The 24068-nt window shown below is 43.7% G+C and overlaps 1 protein-coding gene across 1 annotated transcript in view; it reads right to left on the bottom strand.

Moving 5' to 3' along the window:
- Positions 1 to 10617: 10617 nt before the first annotated feature.
- The window catches only part of SCARB2 (scavenger receptor class B member 2), a 125242-nt gene continuing 111791 nt past the window's right edge, over positions 10618 to 24068 (bottom strand). Inside the window, exons 11-12 of the mRNA XM_073541223.1 lie at positions 17280 to 17438; positions 10618 to 15421 (exon numbers count right to left, since the gene is read on the bottom strand). Of these exons, the coding sequence (XP_073397324.1) occupies positions 15380 to 15421; positions 17280 to 17438 (201 nt within the window). The 3' untranslated portion in view covers positions 10618 to 15379. The remainder of the gene's footprint in view (positions 15422 to 17279; positions 17439 to 24068) is intronic.

The raw sequence follows: 24068 nt of genomic DNA, 5'->3' as shown, positions 1-24068 counted from the left end.
TACGAAACCGTTACCCTTTGCCTCTGATTCCCGAATTACTGGAAAGAGTCCGCCATGCTAAAGTGTTCTCTAAACTGGATCTTCGTGGGGCTTATAATTTGGTGCGTATTCGTCCAGGGGATGAGTGGAAGACAGCATTCAGATGCCGGTATGGACACTTTGAATATCTTGTGATGCCCTTCAGGCTTTGTAACGACCCTGCAACATTTCAACACCTTGCTAACGACATTTTCAGAGATTTGTTGGACCAGTTTGTGGTGATATATTTGGATGATATACTCATCTTTTCTGACTCTCTACAGGAACATGAAATACATGTCAAGACTGTTTTAAGACGTCTGAAAGAGAACCATCTGTATATTAAGCTGGAGAAATGCGAGTTCCATCGTTCTGAGATACAGTTCTTAGGTTATATCATCTCTCCCCAGGGGCTGAACATGGAATCCGGTAAGATTCAGGCTATCCTTGACTGGCCAGTACCCAAGAACGTTAAGGAGGTCCAACGTTTTATTGGTTTTGCAAATTTCTACAGACGCTTTATTCAAAATTTTTCTGATATTGTCCATCCCATTACTTCCTTGACAAAGAAGGAAAAGCCCTTTAAGTGGTCATCACAGGCTCAAGAAGCTTTCGATCGGCTTAAGATCTGTTTCACCTCAGCACCACTGTTGATACACCCAGATCCAACACTTTCTTTCATTGTGGAGGTGGACGCTTCCGATAATGCTTTGGGGGCTATTCTCTCTCAAAGAACTGGAGAGAAGGGTCTGCTACATCCTTGTGCTTTCTTTTCCCATAGACTAACCTCGGCAGAGAAGAATTACGATGTGGGAGACAAGGAATTTCTGGCTATTATTGCGGCTTTCAAAGAATGGAGACATCATCTGCAAGGAGCTGCACAACAGATCATAGTGCTAACTGACCATCGCAATTTAGAGTTCCTTAGATCCACTAGATGTCTTTCTCCTCATTAGGCTCGTTGGAACTTATTTTTAAACCAATTTAACTTTATCTCGTACCGGCCAGGTTCTCGTAATGGGTAGGCTGATGCTTTATCCTGAATCCATGCTGCGGATTCCGTACCTGGAGCCCCACCCAAGACCATTCTATCTGATGCCAATTTCATCGGAGTTATCCACGATCAGGACTTGTGGAAGGAGTGCAGGGAGGCTTATGACGGTGATGTATTTCTGGCCAACCCACCTGTGGATATTAATCTTGTCTTTAAGGGTGGCATGTGGTTCAGAGATCGACGTATCTATGTCCCTGAGGTCGTCCGTCTGCAGATCCTCAAGTTGGTACATGACTCCAAGTTGGCCGGTCACAGGGGGGTACAGAAGACACAGGAGTTCCTGAGCCGATTCTTCTGGTGGCCAACTTGCCTGAAAGATACCAAGGACTATGTTCTCTCTTGCGAGGTATGTGCTCATTACAAGACTCCTCATGTGGCACCTACAGGTCTTCTACAACCATTACCTGTTCCGTCTCGCCCTTGGGGGTCTATATCAATGGACTTTATCGTGGAGCTGCCCACGTCGGGGGGCATGAATACAATCATGGTGGTAGTTGATCGCCTGACCAAAGCTGCTCATTTTGTTCCATGCATCGGCCTCCCCTCAGCTAAAGATACAGTGAACTTGGTCATACAGAATGTCTTTCGGTTGCATGGGGTCCCGGATGAGATCATCTCTGACCGGGGAGTACAGTTCACTTGAAGATTCTGGAAGGGGTTTTGCTGTGCACTCAATATTAAGGTCTGTCTCTCTTCCGCTTACCATCCCAAGACAAATGGTCAGACTGAACGGACCAATCAGACGCTGGAACAATATCTAAGATGCTATGTCAGCCATCTCCAGGATGATTGGTTGGAGTTGCTGCCGTTAGCTGAATTTTCATATAACAATTCTCAGAGCGCCTCCACTAAATTTACACCTTTCTTTGCCAATCTGGGTTATCATCCGTGTATCTTACCGTGTATCTTAAATAGGTCTCCAATTAATTCTCCGGTCCTGGCAGTAGAGGAAAGGCTGACTGCGATGAGGCAAAATCTGGAAGTTCTGAAGGAATCCCTGACCACAGCTCAAGAACGTTATAAGAGATCGGATAATAGATTCCGTAAACCTGCACCCATGTTCAAGGTAGGAGATTCCGTGTGGTTAGCAACTAAGAATCTGAAGTTAAACGTTCCTTCACAGAAACTTGGACAGAAATTCATTGGCCCTTTCAAGATCAACGGTATTGTGAGCTCTGTGGCCTGCCGGCTGAAGCTGCCTAGGACTATGAAGGTACACCCAGTTTTTCATGTATCTTTACTAAAGCCTGTATCTCCTAATACCTTTCAGGGACGTGTTGTGCCACCTCCGCAGCCTGTGGTGATTGATGAGCAAGAACAATTTGTGGTGGAGGAAATTATTGATTCCAGGATTCGCAGGAATCGGCTCCAATATCTGATAAGATGACAGGGATATTTCCCTGAGGAAGACTCTTGGGAACCTGTGGAAAACATCAATGCCCAACAGAAGATTTCTCGTTTTCATCAGAGATTCCCTGAGAAACCAGGTCCAGGATCGTCCTGAGGCCGCTTCTAAGGAGGGAGTAATGTCAGGACTCTGAACATTTTTTACCCTTTTGCATTACTGCCCTTTTCCAAGATGGTGTCTTTGGTCTCATGTGCATTGTGTCCTCCTCCTATAAAACACCCCAGCCTTCAGTCTGTGCTTGAGTATTCTGCCTTGCATCCAGCTCCTGACCTCTGCTTGCTCCCTGGCCATATACCGGCTCCTGTGAACCTGTGTGGTGATCCTGCTACTCTGCTCTGAGTTTCTGCTGCATTCTCCAGTCTCCAGTAACTCCCTCTTCCTCTGCTGCTCGTGTTCACTTCCATCTGCATTTGCTGGACATGTAAGCTGTTGCTGCTCTGCAAGAGCCTGAGACTATTTTCCAGGCCTCCCTGGTCAAGCTAAGATATGATTTGAACTGCCTTCTAAGTTTATCTATCTGTGTTTGGACTGAGACAAGGATTTATTCGTGTCAAGTATCCTCAAGAATAACTGTGCTTCATGGACTTTTCGCTTGATTGCATTTTCCTCTGAAGTTCCTATAGACTGCTAAGCTGCGTCTTATATTTACACCAAGTGTTGTGGACTTGAGTTTCTTTCTGCATCCATTTGTATCACCGTGTGTTAATATAGACTTTACCACTTCTAAAGCTGTGTCCTGTAGTCATCTTGTTCCACGCTCAGAGTCTCTTGAGTTATCCCCTATAATTATTACACTAAGCTTCTGCAGTGACTGAGTCAAGCATTTCACCTGCTCAGATAAAGCACACATTGGGTCCATGCTGCAGAAGTGAGGAGAGAAAAAAAAAATAGCAGGCCAGTTATGTCAGAAACACTGCACTGAACTTGCTCACTGAGCCAGTGTGCGTGTCCTGAGTAAAGCAAAACAGTGCTCAAAGATACCTCTGGAGCGGGCAGCAGCCGAGTAGATGCGTACTTCAGCCACAGGACCTGAAGCACGTGACTGCTAGGGGTGCGGCCTAAACTCCAGAGCGCTAGGAGCTGCAAGAGAACTCCTAGCAGGGTAACTGCGAGACAAAGTTACCAAGGGGCATAGACAGGGAGGATAGTCAGGACGTAGCCAATGAGTCACACACAGATATAGCTGCAAGGTACAAGAGGAGCGAGCAGAGTGTAGTCAGATCACAGGCAATGAGTCATACACAGAGATGATAGCACAGTACAGAATCAACAGGCAAACTCACAACGGGAAACAGAACCGGGTACAAGCTATAACAATGAACAGGCACACAGAGGTCAGCACACTCGGCCAAAGGCAAAAGTATAGCTGGCAGGGATTGGAGCTTCCCAGGGGTTTAAGAAGCTCTCCCAGAACCAGAAAGAGGCCACAATCATTAACCCCAGGCGTGCAAGTCAAAACCTGCACTGAGCTCCAGACATTAACCCCTGACGTGCAGCTCAAAAACCAGCACTGGGATCATGACACCGGCCCTTCAAATAAAATCCAGTGAATTCTGTGCTCCCAAATCCAAATGCCCCCCTACTTCTAAGCCCCACTGTGCCTAAACCACAGTAAGCGGCCACATGTTTGGCATTATTGTAGTGGGGAGAGAGCACAAGATCTTGAAAAAGACTTTGGTCGAAACGCGTTGATCTGTTCACCAATGCAGTTCTGCCTGACATTATGTGCCTGAATATGTTTTAAATATTCTTTGGAATAAACATCATTGCTTCTAACCGCTCTCTGACATCGCTGGATCCTTCCTTCCTGTGCTGGTATTTCTATTTGCTCATTTGGATCTGTGCAGGGCGTTGGTCAGCGGTGAGAAATCTGCATTCAGCAAAGGGTGAGCAGACTATACATGCATTTTTGTCGATTTAACATCTGCGGTTGGCCAGGGTAAATGGTGTACACCACCTAAGTAGGTTAGTTTGTGGCAGAAATTTGCACTCAAATTTTGACACCCAATGCCATGTCCCTATACAAAAAAAAATCTATTTTCATAGATTTCACCCCCCTCCCTTGTCAAGCAAGGCACAGAAAGTGTTTAACCCCTTCACCCCGAAGTCTGTTTTCACCTTCCTGACAAAGCAATTTTTCCAAGGTTCTGACCACTGTCACTTTATGAAGTCAGAACTCTGCAATGCTTGAATGGATCCCACTGATTCTGAGATTGTCTTTTCATGACTTATTGTACTTCATGATAATGGTAAAATTTCTTTGATATGACTTATGTCTCTTTGTGAAAACTCGGAAATTTGACAAAAATTTTGACAATTTTGCAATTTTCAAACTTTAATTTTTATGCCCTTAAATCAGTCATATGAAACAAAATAGTTCATAAATAACATTTCCCACATGTCTACTTTACATCAGCATAACTTTTGAAATATATTTTTCTTGTTAGGAAGTTATAGGGTTAAAAATTGACTCACGATTTCTAATTTTTACAACAAAATTTACAAAACCATTTTTTTAGGGACCACATCACATTTGAAGTGACTTTGATGAATATTGGGCCTATATGACAGAAAATTCCCAAAAGAGTCACCCCTCTAAAAACTGCACCCCTCAAGGTGCTCAAAAGCACATTCAAGGAGTTTATTAACCCTTCAGGTGCTTCACAGGAATTAATGGAATGTGGAAGGACAAAAATAAACCCCCAGGCTCTTCACAGAAGTTTATAACCGTTGAGCTGGGGAAAGGAAAAAAGAAAATCAAATTTTTCCCAGAAAAATGGGTTTTTTTTAGCCCCAAATTTAGCATTTTCACAATGGTATCAGGAGAAAATGGACCCCAAAAATTTGTTTTGCAATTTCTCCTGAGTTCACTGATACCCCATGTGTGCTTGAAAACTACTTTGAGGCACAGTGCAAAGCTCAGAAAGGGTGCCATGTCACATTGGCAGAGCCTCTGAGGTGCCAGAACAGCAGAACTCCCCCCATAAGTGACCATTTTTTACAAACTATAGCTCTCAATGAATTCATCTAGGTGACAGGTGTGTCACAGAATTTTATACCATTGAGCAGTGAAGATGAGATTCTGGAGGGCACTCTTTGCCTCCTGGATAGCAGATTTTTCTAGAATAGTTTGCAGACTAAGTGCTAGAAAAGCATAAATCGCCCTCAAGTTACCCCATTTTATGCCCAGCTCATGCTTCTGGAGACATGCACCTGTAAATTAGGTGGGCTCTCATCACCATAGAAATGCCAAACATGTGGGAGCTAAATTTGGTTTCGGCACACTGGGGTTCAGAAGGGAGGGGGCATTTGTTTTTTTTTAGTGCAGAATTTCTTTTGAGGGTCGAGGAGCAATTTTTTTTCCAGAGCCTTTGAACTACCAGTAATGTGGAAGCTCCCTATATTTCCATTGACAAATGACAGACCTGAGTGACTGCTTGCTTTTTTTGTGGATTGAGTTGAAGCTTTTATTGGGAACACTGTACATCACGCTTGGGATCACATTTATCCGGCGCTCTACGTTGACCACATATTTTGGAGTTTCCATCTACTGTAAATCTCCAAGTGACGTGACAGATGAAACACTCGAGAGATCCATTCACTATAATGAGGCAGTAGAGTTACTCCGGACTCAGTCTGGCCTCTGTTCAGCATTATCCTTTTCAGGAGTGCATAAAACTGTGGTTGTCCGTGCTTTTAAAGCCCGCCTAAAAAGACAGACACCGCCAGATCAAATGTCAGACGGAATGTACTCTGTCTCTATCTGCCTCATTATAGGGAATCTCCCATCAGGGGTTCCGTCTAAATCATGTTTTTCAAAGAGATTGCAAGATAAATATGCGCTGAACCTTACTGTGATCTTTGGGAGTCAGAATGAACAAATCAACATCAGGTGGAGAATTGGTTTTATTTATTTTTTAAAGCCGTTCCTCATGTAGTATAAGTTATTAGACAACTTTATTCTTCGGGTCGGTGTGATTACAGCAATGCCAGATTTATATCGGATTTTTATGTCTGACTGCTGTCAAACACCAGAAGACGTTTGTTATTGCAAAAACTAATTTTTGCATCGCCATATTTAGTCAGTTATAATTTTTTCCATATTTCGTCTGACAGTCATTTGATGGCTTCTTTTTTGCAGGACGAGTTGACATTTTTATTGGTACCAATTTTGGGCTAATGACATTTTTTGATCGCTTTCTATTCCAATTTTTTGAGGTAGAACAAAAACCAGCAATTAAGGAAATATTTTTGTTTTTGAAACAGTTCCGCATGTGGTAAAATTGATAAAGCAGGTTTATTCCTCGGGTCCATACAATTACAGTGATGCCTCATTTATTCTGTTTTTATGTTTTGGGGATTTTACACAAAAAATTATTTTGCATCGCTTTATTTTGAGCTATACCTTTTTTGTTTTTCCGCTGACAGAGCTATATAGCGGCTTGTTTTTTGCAGGACAAGGTGACGTTTTCAGCGGTACTATTTTTATTTCCGTTCGTCATTTTATCTCCTTTTATTGCACGTTTTGTTCGGTGGTATGATGATAAAGCATAGTTTTTTTGTCTTGTTTTTTTTAATTTTTTTTAGAGTGGTCACTGAAGGGGATAACTAGTGGGATAGTTTTATAGGTTGTGTCCTTCCAGATACGGTGATACCAAATATGTGTACTTTTTTGTTTTATTTTATTTTTTTACATAAATCAATTTATTAGAATATTTTTTCATTTTTTTTGTTCTTTATTTGGGCATTTTGTTTTATATTTTTACACTTTGTAATAACTTTTTTTATTGTCATCACTGTACAGTGACAGATCGCTGATCTGATACTCTGCAATACTTCTGCACTGCAGAACATCAGAAGAGCATCTGACAGACAGGGGAGGAGGCATGTCAGCTCCTGCTCTTAGCAGGCTCTCACAAGCCACCTTCCCTGCAGGACCTTGTGGCCATCTTGCGATCGCATTGCCTTGTGCTGATGGGAGTATACAGGGAGTTCACTCCGTGTGATGCTCCACAATGTCGCTGTCACTATCGACAGCGGCATCAGAGGGGTTAAACGTCCGCGATCGGTGCTAGCACAGATCGTGGGCGTTGCTGCGGGGTGTCATCTCTCACATAGTGCTGATACCCGCAGATCGTGGGCGTTGCTGCGGGGTGTCAGCTCTCACATAGTGCTGACACTCGCATCGGCGCTCAGCATGATTGCGGCGCCATACATATACTGTTCTTTACGAGAACACAGCTCCCGCAGAGCAGTATATGTACGGCGCATGTCTGGAAGGCGTTAAACTACATTCGACATGAGGACATATTTGCAGCGTACTGTGAGTCCATTCGAGAACCGGATTGCAGTTCAAGTCTGTGGGTGATTGTGATCCAAATGCAGTCCGATGTACGTGCATAGAGACAATGGAGATGGAGAAATTAAGTTCTCTATCTTCTCCGCACCTGTGTTGCGATTCTCTCTCGAGAATCGGATCAAAGTAAGCTGGCACCCGGATCAGACTCTGACAGAGTGTCATACGAGAGAACATACGCTTGTGTGACCCCAGCCTAATAGTTATTTTTAAACCAGCTCCACAGTGATGAATGTGGTGCCGATGACATTGTTTGTGACCTATTGTAAATTATATACCGTATATGAGTCGACCCGAGTATAAGCCGAGGCCCCTAATTTTGCCATGGAAAACTGGGTAAGCTTATTGACTTGAGTATAAGCTGGGTATGCATTGTCCTCTCATCCCTGTCCTGCTCTGTGTGGCTCTCCCCCCTCCCAGTATGCATGGCTTGGCTCCCCTGTCCCATCCTATGTATGGCTCAGCTCCCTGTCCTCCCCCATGTTTCCCCCGTCCTGCTCCATGCTCTTCTGTTCTCCCCTGTTGTGAGTTCATTCTCTGGTCCACCAGTAGTGAGTTCTCCTTCCAGACTTCCTCTGGTGGTGACAGGAGGTGGTGAGGTTGATTTGGTCAGTGGAGATCTACCATCTGATAATGATGATGATTGGTCCTCAGGAATCTTAGATTGGATTTAAGACTGACGACGCCCTAAGTCAGTGCTGGTGATTGCTTCAGACTGCTCAGGTCTTGGTTTTCAGCTCTGTTCCAGCCTTCTCAAAGCTAAGTGTTTTTGCTAATGTTCACACTTGATTTTGTTTGGCTATTCAGTTTTTTTGTGTGTTCAGCCAGCCTGGCTGGGGTTGGGATGAATTTCCACTCTTATTTATCTGTATTTGCCAATTTGCTTTTTAGACCCTTATTGGATTGGCCTCTTTTTGGTCTGTCTCAGAATATTTCAGAGTGCTGATATAGTGGGAGAAGTCTAGTAACTTCATGGTTAATTTTGTTATCAGAAGTGTTGGACATTATTTTGTAGGGTTTTTTGGCAGATTGCAGTGTCTTTCCTTTTCTGTTCTTTATAGTTAGTTGGGCCCCATCGTTTGCTCAGCCTATTTTCCTGCCTGTGTTTGTGTTTTCATCTTGCTTCACCGTCAATACATGTGTGGGGGCTGTCTATTCCTTTGGGGTCTGCTCTGGGGCAGTTAGTTTTCCCTTTTCTTGCTTTAGGTTTATGTAGTCCTCCGGCGGTGACGAGGCATCTAGGAACATCGTAGGAACGCTCCACTGCTACTGTTGTGTGGTTAAGATCAGGGAACTGCAATCTGCATAGTTACCAACCTCTCTGGTTTTCTGGGACTTAGCTTTTTGTTGTTCCTCCTCGGTGACCCATTCATAACACTCCCCCCGTCCTTTTCCGTGCTCCCCGTCCTCCTCCGAGCTCTTCTGTGATCCCTCGTTCTCCTCTGAGCTCGTGTGCTCCCCTGTCCTCCCCCAATCCTCCTCTGAGCTCTTCTGTGCTCTCCCAGTCCCCCTCCTTCATACCCTCCTGTGCCGTCGCTGAATGTCCCTGCATCCTCCGTTGTACCAGGACTGACAGCTTCTTCCTGTCTTCAGTGGTCACATGGTACCGCTCATTAAGGTCATGAAGATGCTTCCACGCCCATAGGCGTGGAGTTGCGTCCATATTAATGAGTTTAATGAGCGGTGCCATGTGACCGTTGAAGACAGGAAGAAGCTGTCAGCCCTGGGACAAAGAAGGATGCAGGGGACGTTCAGCAACGGCACGGGAGGGTGAGTATGATGTCTCAGCCACCTTCTCCTGCCGCCGCTCCCCACTGGCTTTCTTCACAATGACTTGTGTATAAGCCGAGGGGGCATTTTCGGCACAAAAAAATGTGCTGAAAATCTCAGATTATACATGAGTATATACGGTAGTGTCAAGTCTAAAGTGAACTTTTAGTAATACCGAATAACTTAGTTTCTAGTAATATTGGCAGCGGTAACAGCTATGGAGCTACAAGAACTAGTGTACATGTGATCCTAACCTACTAGTTAAGACAAAAAACTAGGTACTGCTTTTCAGTCAGCGAAGGAGTAATACATTATTCAATTACAAATTGCCAAAGGCAAAAAAAAACCCTAACTAAAGAGTTAGAGTAAAAGTTAATTTTTAATTTATCAATTAATAATTCAGATAATTATTAATCGTAAAAACAGAGTGCGAAGGATAGGATAGCCCAAAGTATTAAACACCAAGTATAGAAAGTATGTGGAGCCACGGATCACCACAGTATATTCTAATTCCTATCTATATGTATTATTTAGATCCTGCTATTGCCTATGCAATTAAAAGAGAACCATTAGCCTCCCAAAATGTTTCACCATACTGGCGTCATCAGGGTACTGAGGCTATCTATAAAGACGCTTGTTTTGCCTTTCACAGTGATGTTTTAACGGCTTGAACATTATATATAACCATGTCAGTTAACATGGAGTCAGAAGTGTCAGCCTTTCTTGCACTCCTTATGTCACTCCCCCGACTTGACATGTTTATGATATGTCAATAAATCAGTGAAACTTTCATCTCGATGAGTGCGACCTTTTCTCTTTGCATGGATTCCCAGGATTGACTGTTTCCAGGTCTGGCACCTGAGATTCCCAGCTGCTGGGCTTCTGTATGCCGCACATCATTTGAATTCACACGGTAACAGCGGTGCCGTCCACTTTTTATCTTGAGTTTTGTGACTATCTATAAAGACCACCAACTCTTTAGGGAGGTTTAGAAAAGTAATTTTAACCACAAACAGTATAAATCCTCTTTATTTGCATTAGAAATGTTACTATTTCAATGAGAGTTGTATAAATCATGTTTACATCAGACAGTGTTTTGGTATTATTGTGAGAAGTTCAGGTGCTTTACATTGAAAAGTTGCATTATGATAAAGAAAATAATCAATACGGCTAATATAATCCACAATTTGCCGATATGTTATTTTATTTGCTATATAAAATCATGTTTTCTTTCAGGTAAAGGAAACCAAGGTTAGGCCTGCAAATACTGTTACAATGTGCTGTAAGATGCTGTTCTGTAGATAAGATATTTTCATAAAAACAAGATGCATCAAAGTCTTTAGCAACATAATTATCCTGGAAATTTAATTTTGTAACCTTTATTCTAAACAAATTTCCCTTTTATTCAAATCACATTTGAAGCCCCGATTTTGGTGGAAAATTTAGATTTTTACATATCAACTACAATTGTGTTAAGACATTGAGAATGAATAGGTAAGTGAGTTTGTAAACCTAACACTGTGCAATACTGAATGTAGAACAAGTAATGACATAGATATGATATATCCACTGTGGAAAAATAATGGTGATCATATTATAAAGAATAAATGACGATGATACCCATAGCAAGCAGAACATTCTTTCTGAGGCAGTTTTGATATATATGTTCAACTAGGTAAAAAAAAATAAATAAATAAAAAAAAAAATAACACTATCTCCCATACCCGTCCGTGTTTTGTATTGCTTCTACTTGGGATATCAGGACCTATTAACTGAGCACTATATAGAGGGTTGGTGGACCAGTCTCCTTTTGGGATCAACAAAAATAACTAGCTGTCAATCAGGAGCCTTGATCCATGAGATGTTAGAAGTAGAGACTAGTGGATTGCTTTGCGCAGCCACGGTCTGTTCAGTGCTTTCTGATTGTGGACAGGAGCTGCACAAATTTCCTGACCTTCCGGAATCCCAGGCTTGGCTTATTATAAGCCGAGCTGGTGAGATGGCACTTATGTGCTGCACAAATAACGTCACTCCAGGCCGGCAAATCAAACACCGCTCTGGAGGCCAAAGAACAATGACCTCGACCTAGGTTATGCAATACAATCCATTCATCTCTATTTAGGAGCATGTGACAATTCAAATGTTTGATGCCACGCAACCAAAACTAACCTGTTATAACCTCAAGACTACTGACCTTAGTCTAAATGACCAAAGTAGAGATGTAAAGGATACCCTAATGCATGATCCCTTGCAGACTTTTGATACTTCAGTGACACAGCACATACCGAAGTCAACAACATAGAAGACAAGCTAAACAGAAAGGATCACAGATGTGTTATGTGTCACTACAGTGGTGAGTATTCAGCGATTGTAAAGGATGGAGCTGCCTGAAAGAGGATACCTGAATACTGTATGTACCACTCCTCTATGGGCAGAGCAAGGGCAATTAAATAACATAATTGTATTTCTCATCTCATTAGAAGCCCTCCATATCCTCTGAGAGAAAGGTGAAAGAAATATTTCAAGTTGAAGATTCAACTCCTCCACTGATTTTTCCTGCAAAGCGTCGCTCCTTGCCACTTAATATTAACCTCAGCAGAACAGATGAATAGAGCTTAGAGAGAACACTGCTGACCAGTTGGCTTCAGAGAGTGACAGCTATTGTGCCTGCTCTCGTGGACAGAATGAAAACTGGGATATTTCAAGATTGGAGTTTTTGGAACCTCTCTAGAGGTGAATTTGGGAGCCACAAATGGTTAGACCTTTCTCTAGCCCCAGGAAAAGGGAGAAAGGGGCTCTGTTTTCAAGATAAATGAGGATCCAAGAGGTGGAACCATGCCATTTATGGCATATTCAGAGATATCCCAAGACAGTGTTACCACTTTAAGGCATTTTTTACACATATGAAAGGAAATAATTATTATTCCATTACACTCACTCACCTCCAGTACAGGGCCATTCATGGATCTTTGCCAAGGCAATGATTTCTGGTGGATAGGAAAGGATGGCATTGACTTTATTAGATATAAAGAAATGAAGGTTCCTATTTTGTTTTTTTTTTATATAACTGGGTAGAATAGCATAATAGACTATCAGAAAAAAAACTAACTGAAGCAACCCAACATCTGCAATCCTCCAAATCAGCTCAGATATGGAGGATTTGCTCCAAAGCCCAGAAATAGACAAATCAACCAGCAACCCCCACTCCTTCAATCTAGTGGACCCAGACTGTAGGAGAAGGCCTATTGCAAGTGGAAAGATGATATCCCTGAACTCTCAGATGATGGGGAGTATGTTATGGTTTAAGCTCAGAAGGTGGTCAGGATGTCATGACTCAGGAGTTAGTGCCAGAGAAATCCAACATAAGTTGCTGCACTCCTGCCAAAGTAAAGTCTTTGTGCGTTTCTTAACACGATCTATACTTTAGCTGTCACCCTCAACAGGGCACTTTCCTTCATGGCGTATGGTCCTGTTACAGAGTTTTGCCATTTTGGTCTTCAGTTCTTGCCTTTTTATATTTGTACTTTGACTTTCCTAGGTCTTATTTCCTCAGGTGTGCCTATTGGGTGCTTTTAAAAGAATTAACCTATAAAAGACATTTTAGATTTCTCCTTTTTTGTGCCCTTAAGATCATGTTTCAATTAGTATCAACTGCAAATGTCCTCAAAACTTTGACAATATTTGGTCGGATTGGCTCTCAAAAAGAGCCATGGTCACGGGTACAGTGACATAGAATACATCACTGTAAATTAAAGCTGTAATTAGAAAAGGAGTAATGTGGATGGCTATATGTATGAAGGCTATAGGATATAGTTCTGAATTAATATATATTTGAGTTAAGATAGTGCTGAGCACAAATTACTCATGGACTTTGAGATGTGATTTAACATAAATCTTTATTACAATATGCCTTTAATGGATGAGAAGCTCCAAGAAGCTATTTTGTCAATGTTTGTACAACTTCAAATGTGGAATATTGTGAAACTTCTATTTCTTTTTGATTTAATGATTTTGTTTTTCATTTTTTATTAAACTTCAAATTAAAAAAAATAAAACCTTTTAAAAACACATCTTGCTATTTAACCACTTCCTGATATCCACCCCTCATGTACGGCAGATGTCAGTTGAGGGCGTATGGAGCTGCCGCGGGATCTGAACTCACCCTATACATGGTGGCTATGAGCTGGGTTAAACAGCCAGCACCTGTTGCTAACTGCAATCAGAACTAGCTGGCTCCGTATAATTAACTTTATACTGCGATACAGAAGTATTGGAATTTATAGTACAAGCTATCAAACAATTGCAAATTCATATCCTCTGTGGAAACTACAGAAAAGTAAAAAGAAAAATCTTGGAGTGCTTCATTAACTGTTTCTAGCCCAGAGAAGACTGTGATATGCTTGCCTCATTTTTAACATATTTCAGTTAGAAGAAAGAAATAAAATTCCTGTCCCGTCCACACAAGGGAGGATTTCCAATAGTAATTTGATAAAGTATTTCACGTACTGCTTGTTCATTAATGGCCGACGCACTCATGTCTGGCTAGATTCTGGGACACCCAGTCCAATATAACATAACACTTGGATTTGATGGTGGAAGAACAAAGTGTTTGGTAAAATTATTAGTTCAATGAGTCTCACAGACTCAGGCATCCAAAGTACATAGGTTTCTACTGGCTTTCGCATCCTCAAAAATGTTCTGTAAGTACCATTAACAAACTGAATCCAGTAATCCTTGTAATCCAGGACATCAAAACAAAACAGGATACTGTCTGATCAACTATTTTTTGTTACAATGAGCTCTGCCAAGTGAATATTCTGCCAGCTGGACCTCTTACCACAGTGTCAAAATATTAGGTTATTGATGACTTACAGGGTACCTATTCTTTCACTTACAAACAAAATTAAAGCATGATCCAGCTGCTCTCAATAAGTTACAACTTATTTTAGTGCACAAACCAGTCTAATATGTACAAGAACTGTCACAGTTTTCATACTTACAGTATTTTAAGTGTGCATTCTGCCAGCACTATAGGAGCTGAACTGTCCTTCCCTTTTTCCCCAGCATGTCCTGCTCCTGACACTGTCCATTGGATTGACTGCCTTGAACTGAAAGCCTGCCTCTCATTATGTCATTATGTCATAAAGTTTGATGAGCAGGAGGAGAAACAAAGATCCGCCATTACTTCCTATAAATCGCCTTTGTCTCTCTCTGATAAAAGAGACAGATCACCTTTGACAGAAAGGAGAAACCCAATGTCTGGCACTTTAGAGTGATGTTTTGAGGGTAAGAGAACATAAATGTCAAAGGGATTTGCAGATTGCCAGTTTATCATGTCATCTATTGAGTGAATATTGTAGTCAAATCCTGCATGCAGTGCGCCAAATCTGTAACCATACTTTGTGACAAACGGTATACAGTGAAATATAACAAAAGCAAATGTCATGAATTACACCATGATATCATCAGTTTTTCATGATGGTGATTTGTTAATAACATCACACAGAATTGCATTATGTAAATTAATCAGATCAGTGCTTAATAAACACGTATGTTAATTTGTGCTTAGTATTTCATAGCAGTGTTGTAGAGGGACAGTTCGCTGATAATTAACTGTAAGGGTATTTAATGTGGCCAAATGCTCCAACAAACATTGCTCAGGAATGTGTGGGGGGGGGGGCTGTGTCTAAGCCCCTCACTAAATCTTCAACTTCTAGTCCAGATGGACATACAATAAGTTTGCATAGTTGATTTTATAGTACTTTTGTACTAATTAGGATGTTCTTATAAGTGGTCCTCTCTCATCTTCTGTGCCCTAGATAAAAGAGAGACATGATTACAGTTATATTCATAAGGTTAGCAGCATAAGTAAATGCTAAAATGAAGCGAAGAGATAAAATAATAAATATTGGAATAAATCTGCTACCTACTACTAAACACCGTACCAGACCGGCTCATTAACCAAAATAGTCGGATCCCAACCCTATCATTGTTACTGAAGTATCTAATAAGCCTCGGCAAAGTTCACTGTAAAGGGGGTGGTGGTGGTGGGGGAGCAGAGTCATGTGTGACATCGCCTATCGTGATTGGTGGATCCTGAGTTATCAGCTGTATACAGAGGTAATCCTGCCTCTACTAATCAGAAAACGCCTGAAAACCTTTTTTGAATGAATGAATGAATGAATGAATGAAAGGACAGGAAGTAAGAGCCTAAAAAAAGCCTCAGTGTTCAGTGTAAAAAGTGCAGGATTGCTATTTTTTCTTTTTTTTTCTTTTTAACAAAGATCATGTTAATTAAGGTTGTGAGATGGAACAGAAGCTGGAAGATGATGAAATAGGTAAATTAAATGGGGAGTAGCGTCATTTTCAGAGTGTGTACAGCCTAGCCAGTAGAGTTGTAATTTGCCCTACATTTGTAGTAGAGAGCGAAGTTTACACAGCATGTAGGGATAGTTGGCAGTAAAGAGAGGATTTGAGCTTGCTGGTCAGCTTCACACCGAGGTAATCGAGTTGGTTAGTGGTCACCTGGACCGAAAAGTCATTTTCTAATTGTGCTACTATAGAGGCAGAAAGAGATTGCTTGACTTCTAGACCACAAACTAATTCAAAATTACACAGGGTCTGTAACAAGGCAGGGAGGGAAGTTTGAGTTGAGGTGAATAAAAGAACAGGATCATCGGCAAGCATAAAGAGTTTATATGGAACGGAACAAAGTTATGAAAAAAATTCAATTTGTAAAATATAGATGTAACACACAACCTGAATGTAAACAATAGGTCATTTTCTTATGACTGCTTCCGTTAGGAGTTGTCTGAGATGTGTAGAACACTTGTAAGGGACTGTAACAAGCGAAATGTTAAACAGAGTGTAATATGCTCACTGTTAGGATGCCATTGTTTCATACACAAGGCATAAGACACATGACTGCTCATATGCGAGCTGCAGACTTGCCATAACGTAACAACGGCTTTCTCTCTTCTCTCAATGGTCTCAGGCCAAGAATGTGGAAAAAGTAGAATTCTATCAGTAAATACGGTATATTACATACGGTTAGGGTTTAGCATGTTACAATCGCTCATAAATGGTATTCATGTCCAGGACAACTCCTTGCATTCCATGTAGACTTAAGACCCCGTCACACACAGCGATCTTGCCAGCGAGATCGCTGTGACGGGGATCAGCAACCGGCCCCCCCCCGCCAGGTATCGCTGACCGTGCACTATCGTCCTGGGCCATTTTTTGATCGTTGCTCTCCTGCTGGCCAGCGTGCATTGCTGCGTGTGGCAGCGGGAGCCAACGATCAGCAAGGCTCCCAGCGCTCTAAGCAGGTGCTGGGAGCTGGTATCCAAGGTAAATATCGGGTTACTAAGCGGCGCGCGTCACTTAGTTACCCGATGTGTACCTTAGAAACCTGCGTGCTCGCAGCTCCCGGCACGAGGACGCAGGTTTCTAACGTACACATCGGGTAACTAAGTGACACGCGCCGCTTAGTAACCCGATATTTACCTTGGATACCAGCGTCCTCGATGGTGCTGATCGCTGGTGAGATCTGCCTGTTTGGCAGCTCACCAGCGATCATGTAGCGATGCACCAGCGATCCTGACAAGGTTGTATCGCTGTCGGGATCACTGGTGCATCTTTAAGTGTAACGGTACCCTTAGAATGTTACCTACCTCTTCCCTTGTTCTTGACTGACGACAAGAAAGGACAACAAATATAATGCCAAATATAATCCCAAACGCCATGACGATGAAAGGAACATTAGCTACCACTCTGGCTTCCAGAAGAACGGACCTCATTTTTCCAGCAGACTGGTCATCAATGAGGACACTCTGGGGAGACATTTCATGTAGATTATAATGAGAAAAACAAATTTCTTTAGTTATGGCTACATTCCCACGATGAGTATTTGGTGGGTTTTTGATGTTGGAAATTTTCTGCAGCATATCTGCACCTATTAAGTAAATTATATTGTGCTTTTCCATTGCATTTTTTAGTTTGTGTGTTTTACATGCTTTTTAAATGCCTTTTTGACGCTGTGTGGGTACACAGTTCCATTTCTTTTGGACGTTTTTGACGATGGCCATTTTCATTGTGTTGAAAACGCAGAGTCTTATAGTTCCTGCAAATTGGAAGTGATTGATAGAAATTTCATGCCCACAGTGCTTTTTTTTTTTTAACACTGTGTAAACTGATCTGCATGTTTCAAATCCGCAACATGTCAATTTCTCTTGCGAGTATGCAGAGTTTTAGGCCATGTGCACACGTTGCGGATTGTGCTGCGGATTTTGAAAAATCTGCAGGTAAATCCGCAGGTCAAAAGACCTGTGGTTTACCTGCGGATTAGCCTGCGGTTTGACACCTGGACAATGGAGTAGGAGTAAAACAGCTGCGGATTCCGCACAAAGAATTGACATGCTGCGGATTTAAAACTGCAGCAAATCAGCGCGGAAAAATCCGCAGCATGTGCACAGCGTTTTTCATTTTCCATTGACTATAGTGGTACTGTACACCGCGGATCCGCAGGGCCAAAAACGCTGCGGATCCGCAACGTGTGCACATGGCCTTATGTGCGAGTTTTTCCCACAGACTTGCATCAGATGAAGAAAATCCAAAAGTAAAACATGTTTTTAGTTTTTAGTGTTTTTCCTAAGCAGACACACATGACTGTACCAATATAGTTTTGTCAACGCCAAATATAATGCAGTATCAAAATCAAAGCAGCTTTGTTTAAAATATAATATATCAACAAGAAACAAAAAAAATTCAAAGTGAAAAACACAACATAAATGCATGTTATGAAACTGCACTCAAAACCGCAAAAAAAAACAACACGCAAGTAACTTAATAGGTGCAGAAATGCTTCAACATCAAAAACTTACCAAATACTCATCATACGCTAAAGCTCCATACTTTACTATAACAAAGGGAAATAGAACTGTGTGGTGAAAATGTATGCATTTACCAATGTGCACTGACCGTTACATCGCATGGCAGTATTGCCTGGAAGTGGGCAGTTGGCCGTATTCCTCGTACGAGGATGGCATCACACTGTACCGATACCTCTCCTGACCTGAGAGTGACGTACTTTTATGCAGCTGTCATGCTCAGGTAAGAAGAAACACCGCCGTCTGTCTGTGCCCTGAGTCAGAGTTTCACACTGTGTGTCAGCTATTGGGCTATGAAAGCAGTGCGAAATTGAGGCCCTGATCCTGCGGGGGGGAGTCAGATTATTTGTATAATGAAAATGACGCTTTTTTACATTATTTTGAATATGTTATATTTAGAAAAGTAATAATTTTTATAGCCCCCCAAAAATCTTTCATTCCTGCTGTCAGGTCGATGTGAATGAAGAGGTGGCTGCACACGAGGTGCCCTCTTTCACTTCTATCTGAATTATAAATACAGCCAAGCAATGGTGATATCACACTATGAGATTTGTATAGTTTTCCTCAAAAGTTAACATACCGTATTTTTCGGACTAGAAGACGCACCCCGATTTTCAGAAGGAAAATAGGGGAAAAAAAATAATGTGTCAAATGGGGGTCCGTCTTACAGGCCGAATTCAGCTTACCTGGGAAGGGATCCGGCACAGGTGGAGAAGTAGTCACAGGGGTCACTCAGTGGTCCAGGCTCGTGCGGTGGCGGCTCTGTGCTGGGGCAGGTTGGATGTGCTGGGGCAGCTGCGCTGGGGTAGGTGCAGCTGTGCTGGGGCTGTGGCAGCTGTGCTGGGGTAGATGCAGCTGTGCTGGGGCAGCTGTGCTGGGGTAGGTGCAGCTGTGCTGGGGTAGGTGGGGCAGGGGCAGCTGTGCTGGGGCAGGTGGGCCCTGCGGTGGTGGCCGCGGGCGGCGCGGTGGTGGCAGCGGGCTGTGCTCCGGTGCAGGGGCGGCGGCTCCGCCGGCATTTCTTCGCAGCCCGGAGGCCCCTGCACTTCCCTTGCTAGCCGCCGCCATGTTGCGGTGGTCTCCGGGAGCATGGACGCCGGAAAGATGGCCGCCGGTCCGGGGACGGCGCATGCGCGGCTTCAGATTCCGTCCCGAGATCTCGGGGGACGAGATTCAAATCTCGGCAACGAGATCTCGTCCCCCGAGATCTCGGGACGAGATCTGAAGCCGCGCATGCGCTGTCACCGGACCGGCGGCCATCTTCCCGGCGTCCATGCTCCCGGAGGCCACCGCAACATGGCGGCGGCCAGCAAGGGAAGTGCGGGGGCCTCCGGGCTACGAAGAAATGCCGGCGGAGCCGCCGCCCCTGCACCGGAGCACAGCCCGCTGCCACCACCGCAGAGCGCCGCCCGCTGCCACCAGCCAGAAGGTTAGTACCGTGTATTGCGACCATAAGACGCACCCCCCACTTTCCCCCTAAATTTTGGGGGGAAAAAGTGCGTCTTATGGTCGGAAAAATACGGTACTCTGGCATAATTTTTACTTTCTTGGCCTTTTTTCAGAGAATATGAATGATAGCACCAAAACTTTTTCTCCACTCATGGTTAGTGGTTGGGTGAAGCCATTTATTGTCAAACTACTGTGTTTTCTCTTTTTAAATCATAATGACAACCCAAAACATCCAAATGACCCTGATCAAAAGTCCACATAACCTGGTGATTTTGGCGTGATAACATACACAGAAGTTGACACAAATAATAATAATCTTTATTTTTATATAGCGCTAACATATTCCGCAGCGCTTTACAGATTGCACACGTTATCATCACTGTCCCCAATGGGGCTCACAATCTAAATTCCCTTTCAGTATGTCTTTGGAATGTGGGAGGAAACCGGAGTACCCGGAGGAAACCCATGCAAACACGGGGAGGAAATACAAACTCCTTGCAGATGTAGTCCTTGGTGGGATTCGAACCCAGTGCTAACCACTGAGCCACCGTGCTGCCCAAATGGGTTTGAATGGCTACTAAAGGTAGCATGTTATCAGGCCAAAATCCAAAATCAATTTTGAAAAAAGGCCAAGAAAGCAAAAATTCTGCCGGGGTATGTAAACTTTTGAACACAACTGTATATATATTAGTATATCTTAATAATGATTTGTTCATGTAAAAAACAGGATTTTTTGTTGCTTACCGTAAAATCTGTTTCTCTGAGCCTTCATTGGGGGACACAGAAACCATGGGTGTATGCTGCTGCCACTAGGAGGCTGACACTATGCAAATAAAAAAGTTAGCTCCTCCTCCGCAGTGTACACCCCACCGACAGGAAGTAGGATGCTCAGTTAGTGAGAAAGCAGTAGGAGAAGCAATCTGTAACGAGATAAAAACAGAAAACACAAATCCATACTGTAACAATATTATACAGTAAACGGTGCTGTTCAACTTGGGAGGGTGCTGTGTCCCCCAATGAAGGCTCAGAGAAACAGATTTTACGGTAAGCAACAAAAAATCCTGTTTTCTCTATCGCCTTATTGGGGGACACAGAAACCATGGGACGTCCCAAAGCAGTCCTCAAGGGGAGGGAACAGCAAATAACCCCATCAGGACGAGGGAGTCACCCTCGTCACCTGCAAGGTCACCTGCGAGGTCTTCTTTACCCCGACCGGCACTTGCCGAAGCAAGGCATGGGTTGTGAGAAACCTTATGGACCTGTGGAGGACCAATGACCGTACTGCAGAGGAGCCAGACGAAGGCCCAAAAAGTAAAAAGTACCGCCAGGAGGACACGCACTGCCCGGGCAGTGTGCGTCGTACTGAAAAGAACGCAGTCCCTCCTGGGCCGGCAACCCTACTAATGTCGACCAGAATCCGCGAGCAGACGCTGACCTGAAGGCCAGAGGACCTCTATACCTCAAGCCCGAGCTTGATAAGTACCGTTGCTGTGGCCAGGTAGCCTGATGAGAGCACGCCACGAAGGGAAAATTCGAGGTGGATGAAAGAGAGAGAATTTAGAGAGATGTAGAGTGGACCCTTGACCTACAGGAAGTGTACCACAGCTGCTATAGAGTCTGAGGCGCCCTAGGAGTGGTGGAGAGCCTGAAAGGGAAGGCTACCAACTGAAAAGGAAAATGAACCCGTACGTTGCAAAAGCAGATATCTCCAAAGCCCTGAAGAAATCAGGACCTGGATAAGAGCTTCATGGAAAAATCATGCGATTCGCAGGAGGCAAATGCTGAACGAAGAAAAATTTCCACCTGAGAAAAAGGATGGTCTCCATCCTAGATCCCGGAAAGGCACGCTGAGGAAAAAGCGCTGAAGTACGACGAGGTTCAGCCTGAGGAAGGAAAGCGCTTGTCCTTCCGGTGACCTCCCCAATAATTAAGCGATTGGAGCTACCCGGAAGAAACGGGAAGCTGGTGAGGGACTTGTTTGGAGATAATTTCGCTCGTGAGATCGAAAGCCAAATGAACCCCTAGAAGGGAACGATGAGGCGAAAACCCATGTTTCCATGCAAGTGGAATTTTTTGGACAGTGAGGATGATCAAATCTTCTGACTGGTCCCCAGCAAGAATGCTCTGATGAGCAAGCTAGGCCACGTGTCTATAGAACTTTGCAACACGAGTGGAGACTAAGACAGGACACTATAAAGCGGCGGATGGTTTCAAGGTTGACCTTGCCAACTACTGTGTGAATTAGCCGTGGAATCTCTGAGGGATGCACTTCTGGGACAGGAAGGACCGTAGTAGTGGGAGACTTGGAACCGTAGGGTTCGTAGTCGCAGAAGTAGAGATATACTAAGGCGCCCTCTTGCTTGGAAACGGCTGAAGGCCGTTCTGTGAGAAAATGACGAGGCCTGAGAACAGGCCACTGAGAACCTGCGAAAGAGCCAAACACTGAAAACGTACTGAATAGAACCAGGGGATAATCTGGATCTCATCGCCGCGATGTAGGCTCAGGATGGCTATAAAGAGACAACTGATTGCTCCACTAAGGAGGTAGAACGGAGACTACTGGATGACTGAGATGCAAAGGGAGATAAATCCAGCACCCCGGGATGAGTGTGGATATGGACAAAAATAGTGTAGTTGGACTTAGAAAAGTGATTAGTCGAGTAAGGAAAGTTCAAGCAAAACATGGAGTATGGCAACTGTAAGAAAAGTTGGCTCTAGGTAGATCAAATAGACACCAGAAGACATCTAGGCTGACGAAAAGCAGGTCAATTTGTATGACGATGTAAACGACCGAAACCATCCCGGACTCTCTGGAGCAGGGAGGGGATTACGGTGTGTAGACCTGCTAGCCTAAGTCTAAGACAAAACGTGCCTGAGGATAACAGTGAAAAGATACAATACTAGCCGAAGGAAGAAACGCGTTATCACCAGACTCATTCTTGGATCCAGGACTGGAACAGCTTTTTACCCCGGTCGATGCTTGCGCAGAGTTAGATCCCACTCCTGTGAGGTGGGATACTTTTTCCCGGTCACGGTCAGAAGACCCATGTCTGAGCTGCTGAAGGCTTTACTCGGCGTCTGTAAGAAAGAATAGGTAAGTTTCGACAGATAAGGAGCGTATGGTAGTTTTGTTGCTCAAAGTCCCCTAAAGCAGGCTAGAACTTATAAACTACTATTTGCCAAACATTAAAGATAGGCGGACTACACCGGCAGTAAAGATAGCTTCTGGCAAAAAACTCCTGTGGTGCAACTCACACTTAGGGTACAGAACATGCCGCAGTAAAACCGCGACCATCAGTACCTGACCCGAGAGAGTCTGACCCACCTGAAGGTGGAGTATCCAGATATGTTGCTACCAAGATCCGCACTGTGGGACAGAGATCCGTTCTGTTTGGACATGGTAGTGGTTACGTTCAACTGTTAAACCACAGATGTTATTGACAATGAACTATGTAGCCGAGAGGTGTCTTTGACTCACCTGAAAGCGACTTATGACCGCGGCTGTAGCCTGCTATGAGCAATAAATGCCGGCACCTCACCTCAAGTGGCTTTTAGACGGGAGCTTAGGTAAAGGCTGCAAAAGACCGTGAGGAACGTGAGAGAGGACGCTTCTGACTCACCAGAAAACGGGACAGTATAGCCGGATCGGTATAGTTGATGGCCTCGGGTACGTTTGAGTTACCAGAGAGACGGCGTGTATTGACTAAACATGTCTGATAGAGGACTATTCACGTGCTCAATAAGGGATAGAGTACTGCTGCAATAGAACACGAAGAACCTGAAGGCGAGAGTGTCTGACTCACCTGAATACGGTACAGAACACCAGTACCACTGAAGCAGTCAACCCCAGACGCGTCTCCACAGTAATACAACCGTTTGAACTACTGTACCTGGTAGGTGATGCCGCCGCGGGATCTCGGCTCCTGCTTACTCACGCCCGCCGCGTCTGAAGCCTGGATAGCGGATATAGCCTAGCTGCCGGGGCAGTCTAGGCCTAGATACCTGACGACATTAGGCAGAATAACGGCTTATGTGTTGCGGTCTAGACCGGAATACCTGATGGCATTAGGCCGAATAACTGCTTCTGGCTGCGGTCTAGGTCTGAAAACCTGGCGGCATTAGGCAGAA

The sequence above is a fragment of the Dendrobates tinctorius genome, unplaced genomic scaffold, assembly GCF_039654945.1.
Source record: "Dendrobates tinctorius isolate UK_male_01 unplaced genomic scaffold, ASM3965494v1 ptg000011l, whole genome shotgun sequence".
In the NCBI taxonomy this organism is placed as follows: Eukaryota; Metazoa; Chordata; class Amphibia; order Anura; family Dendrobatidae; genus Dendrobates; species Dendrobates tinctorius.
The sequence above is the reverse complement of the archived record's forward strand: the minus strand, read 5'-3'. Positions and strand labels throughout refer to the sequence as shown.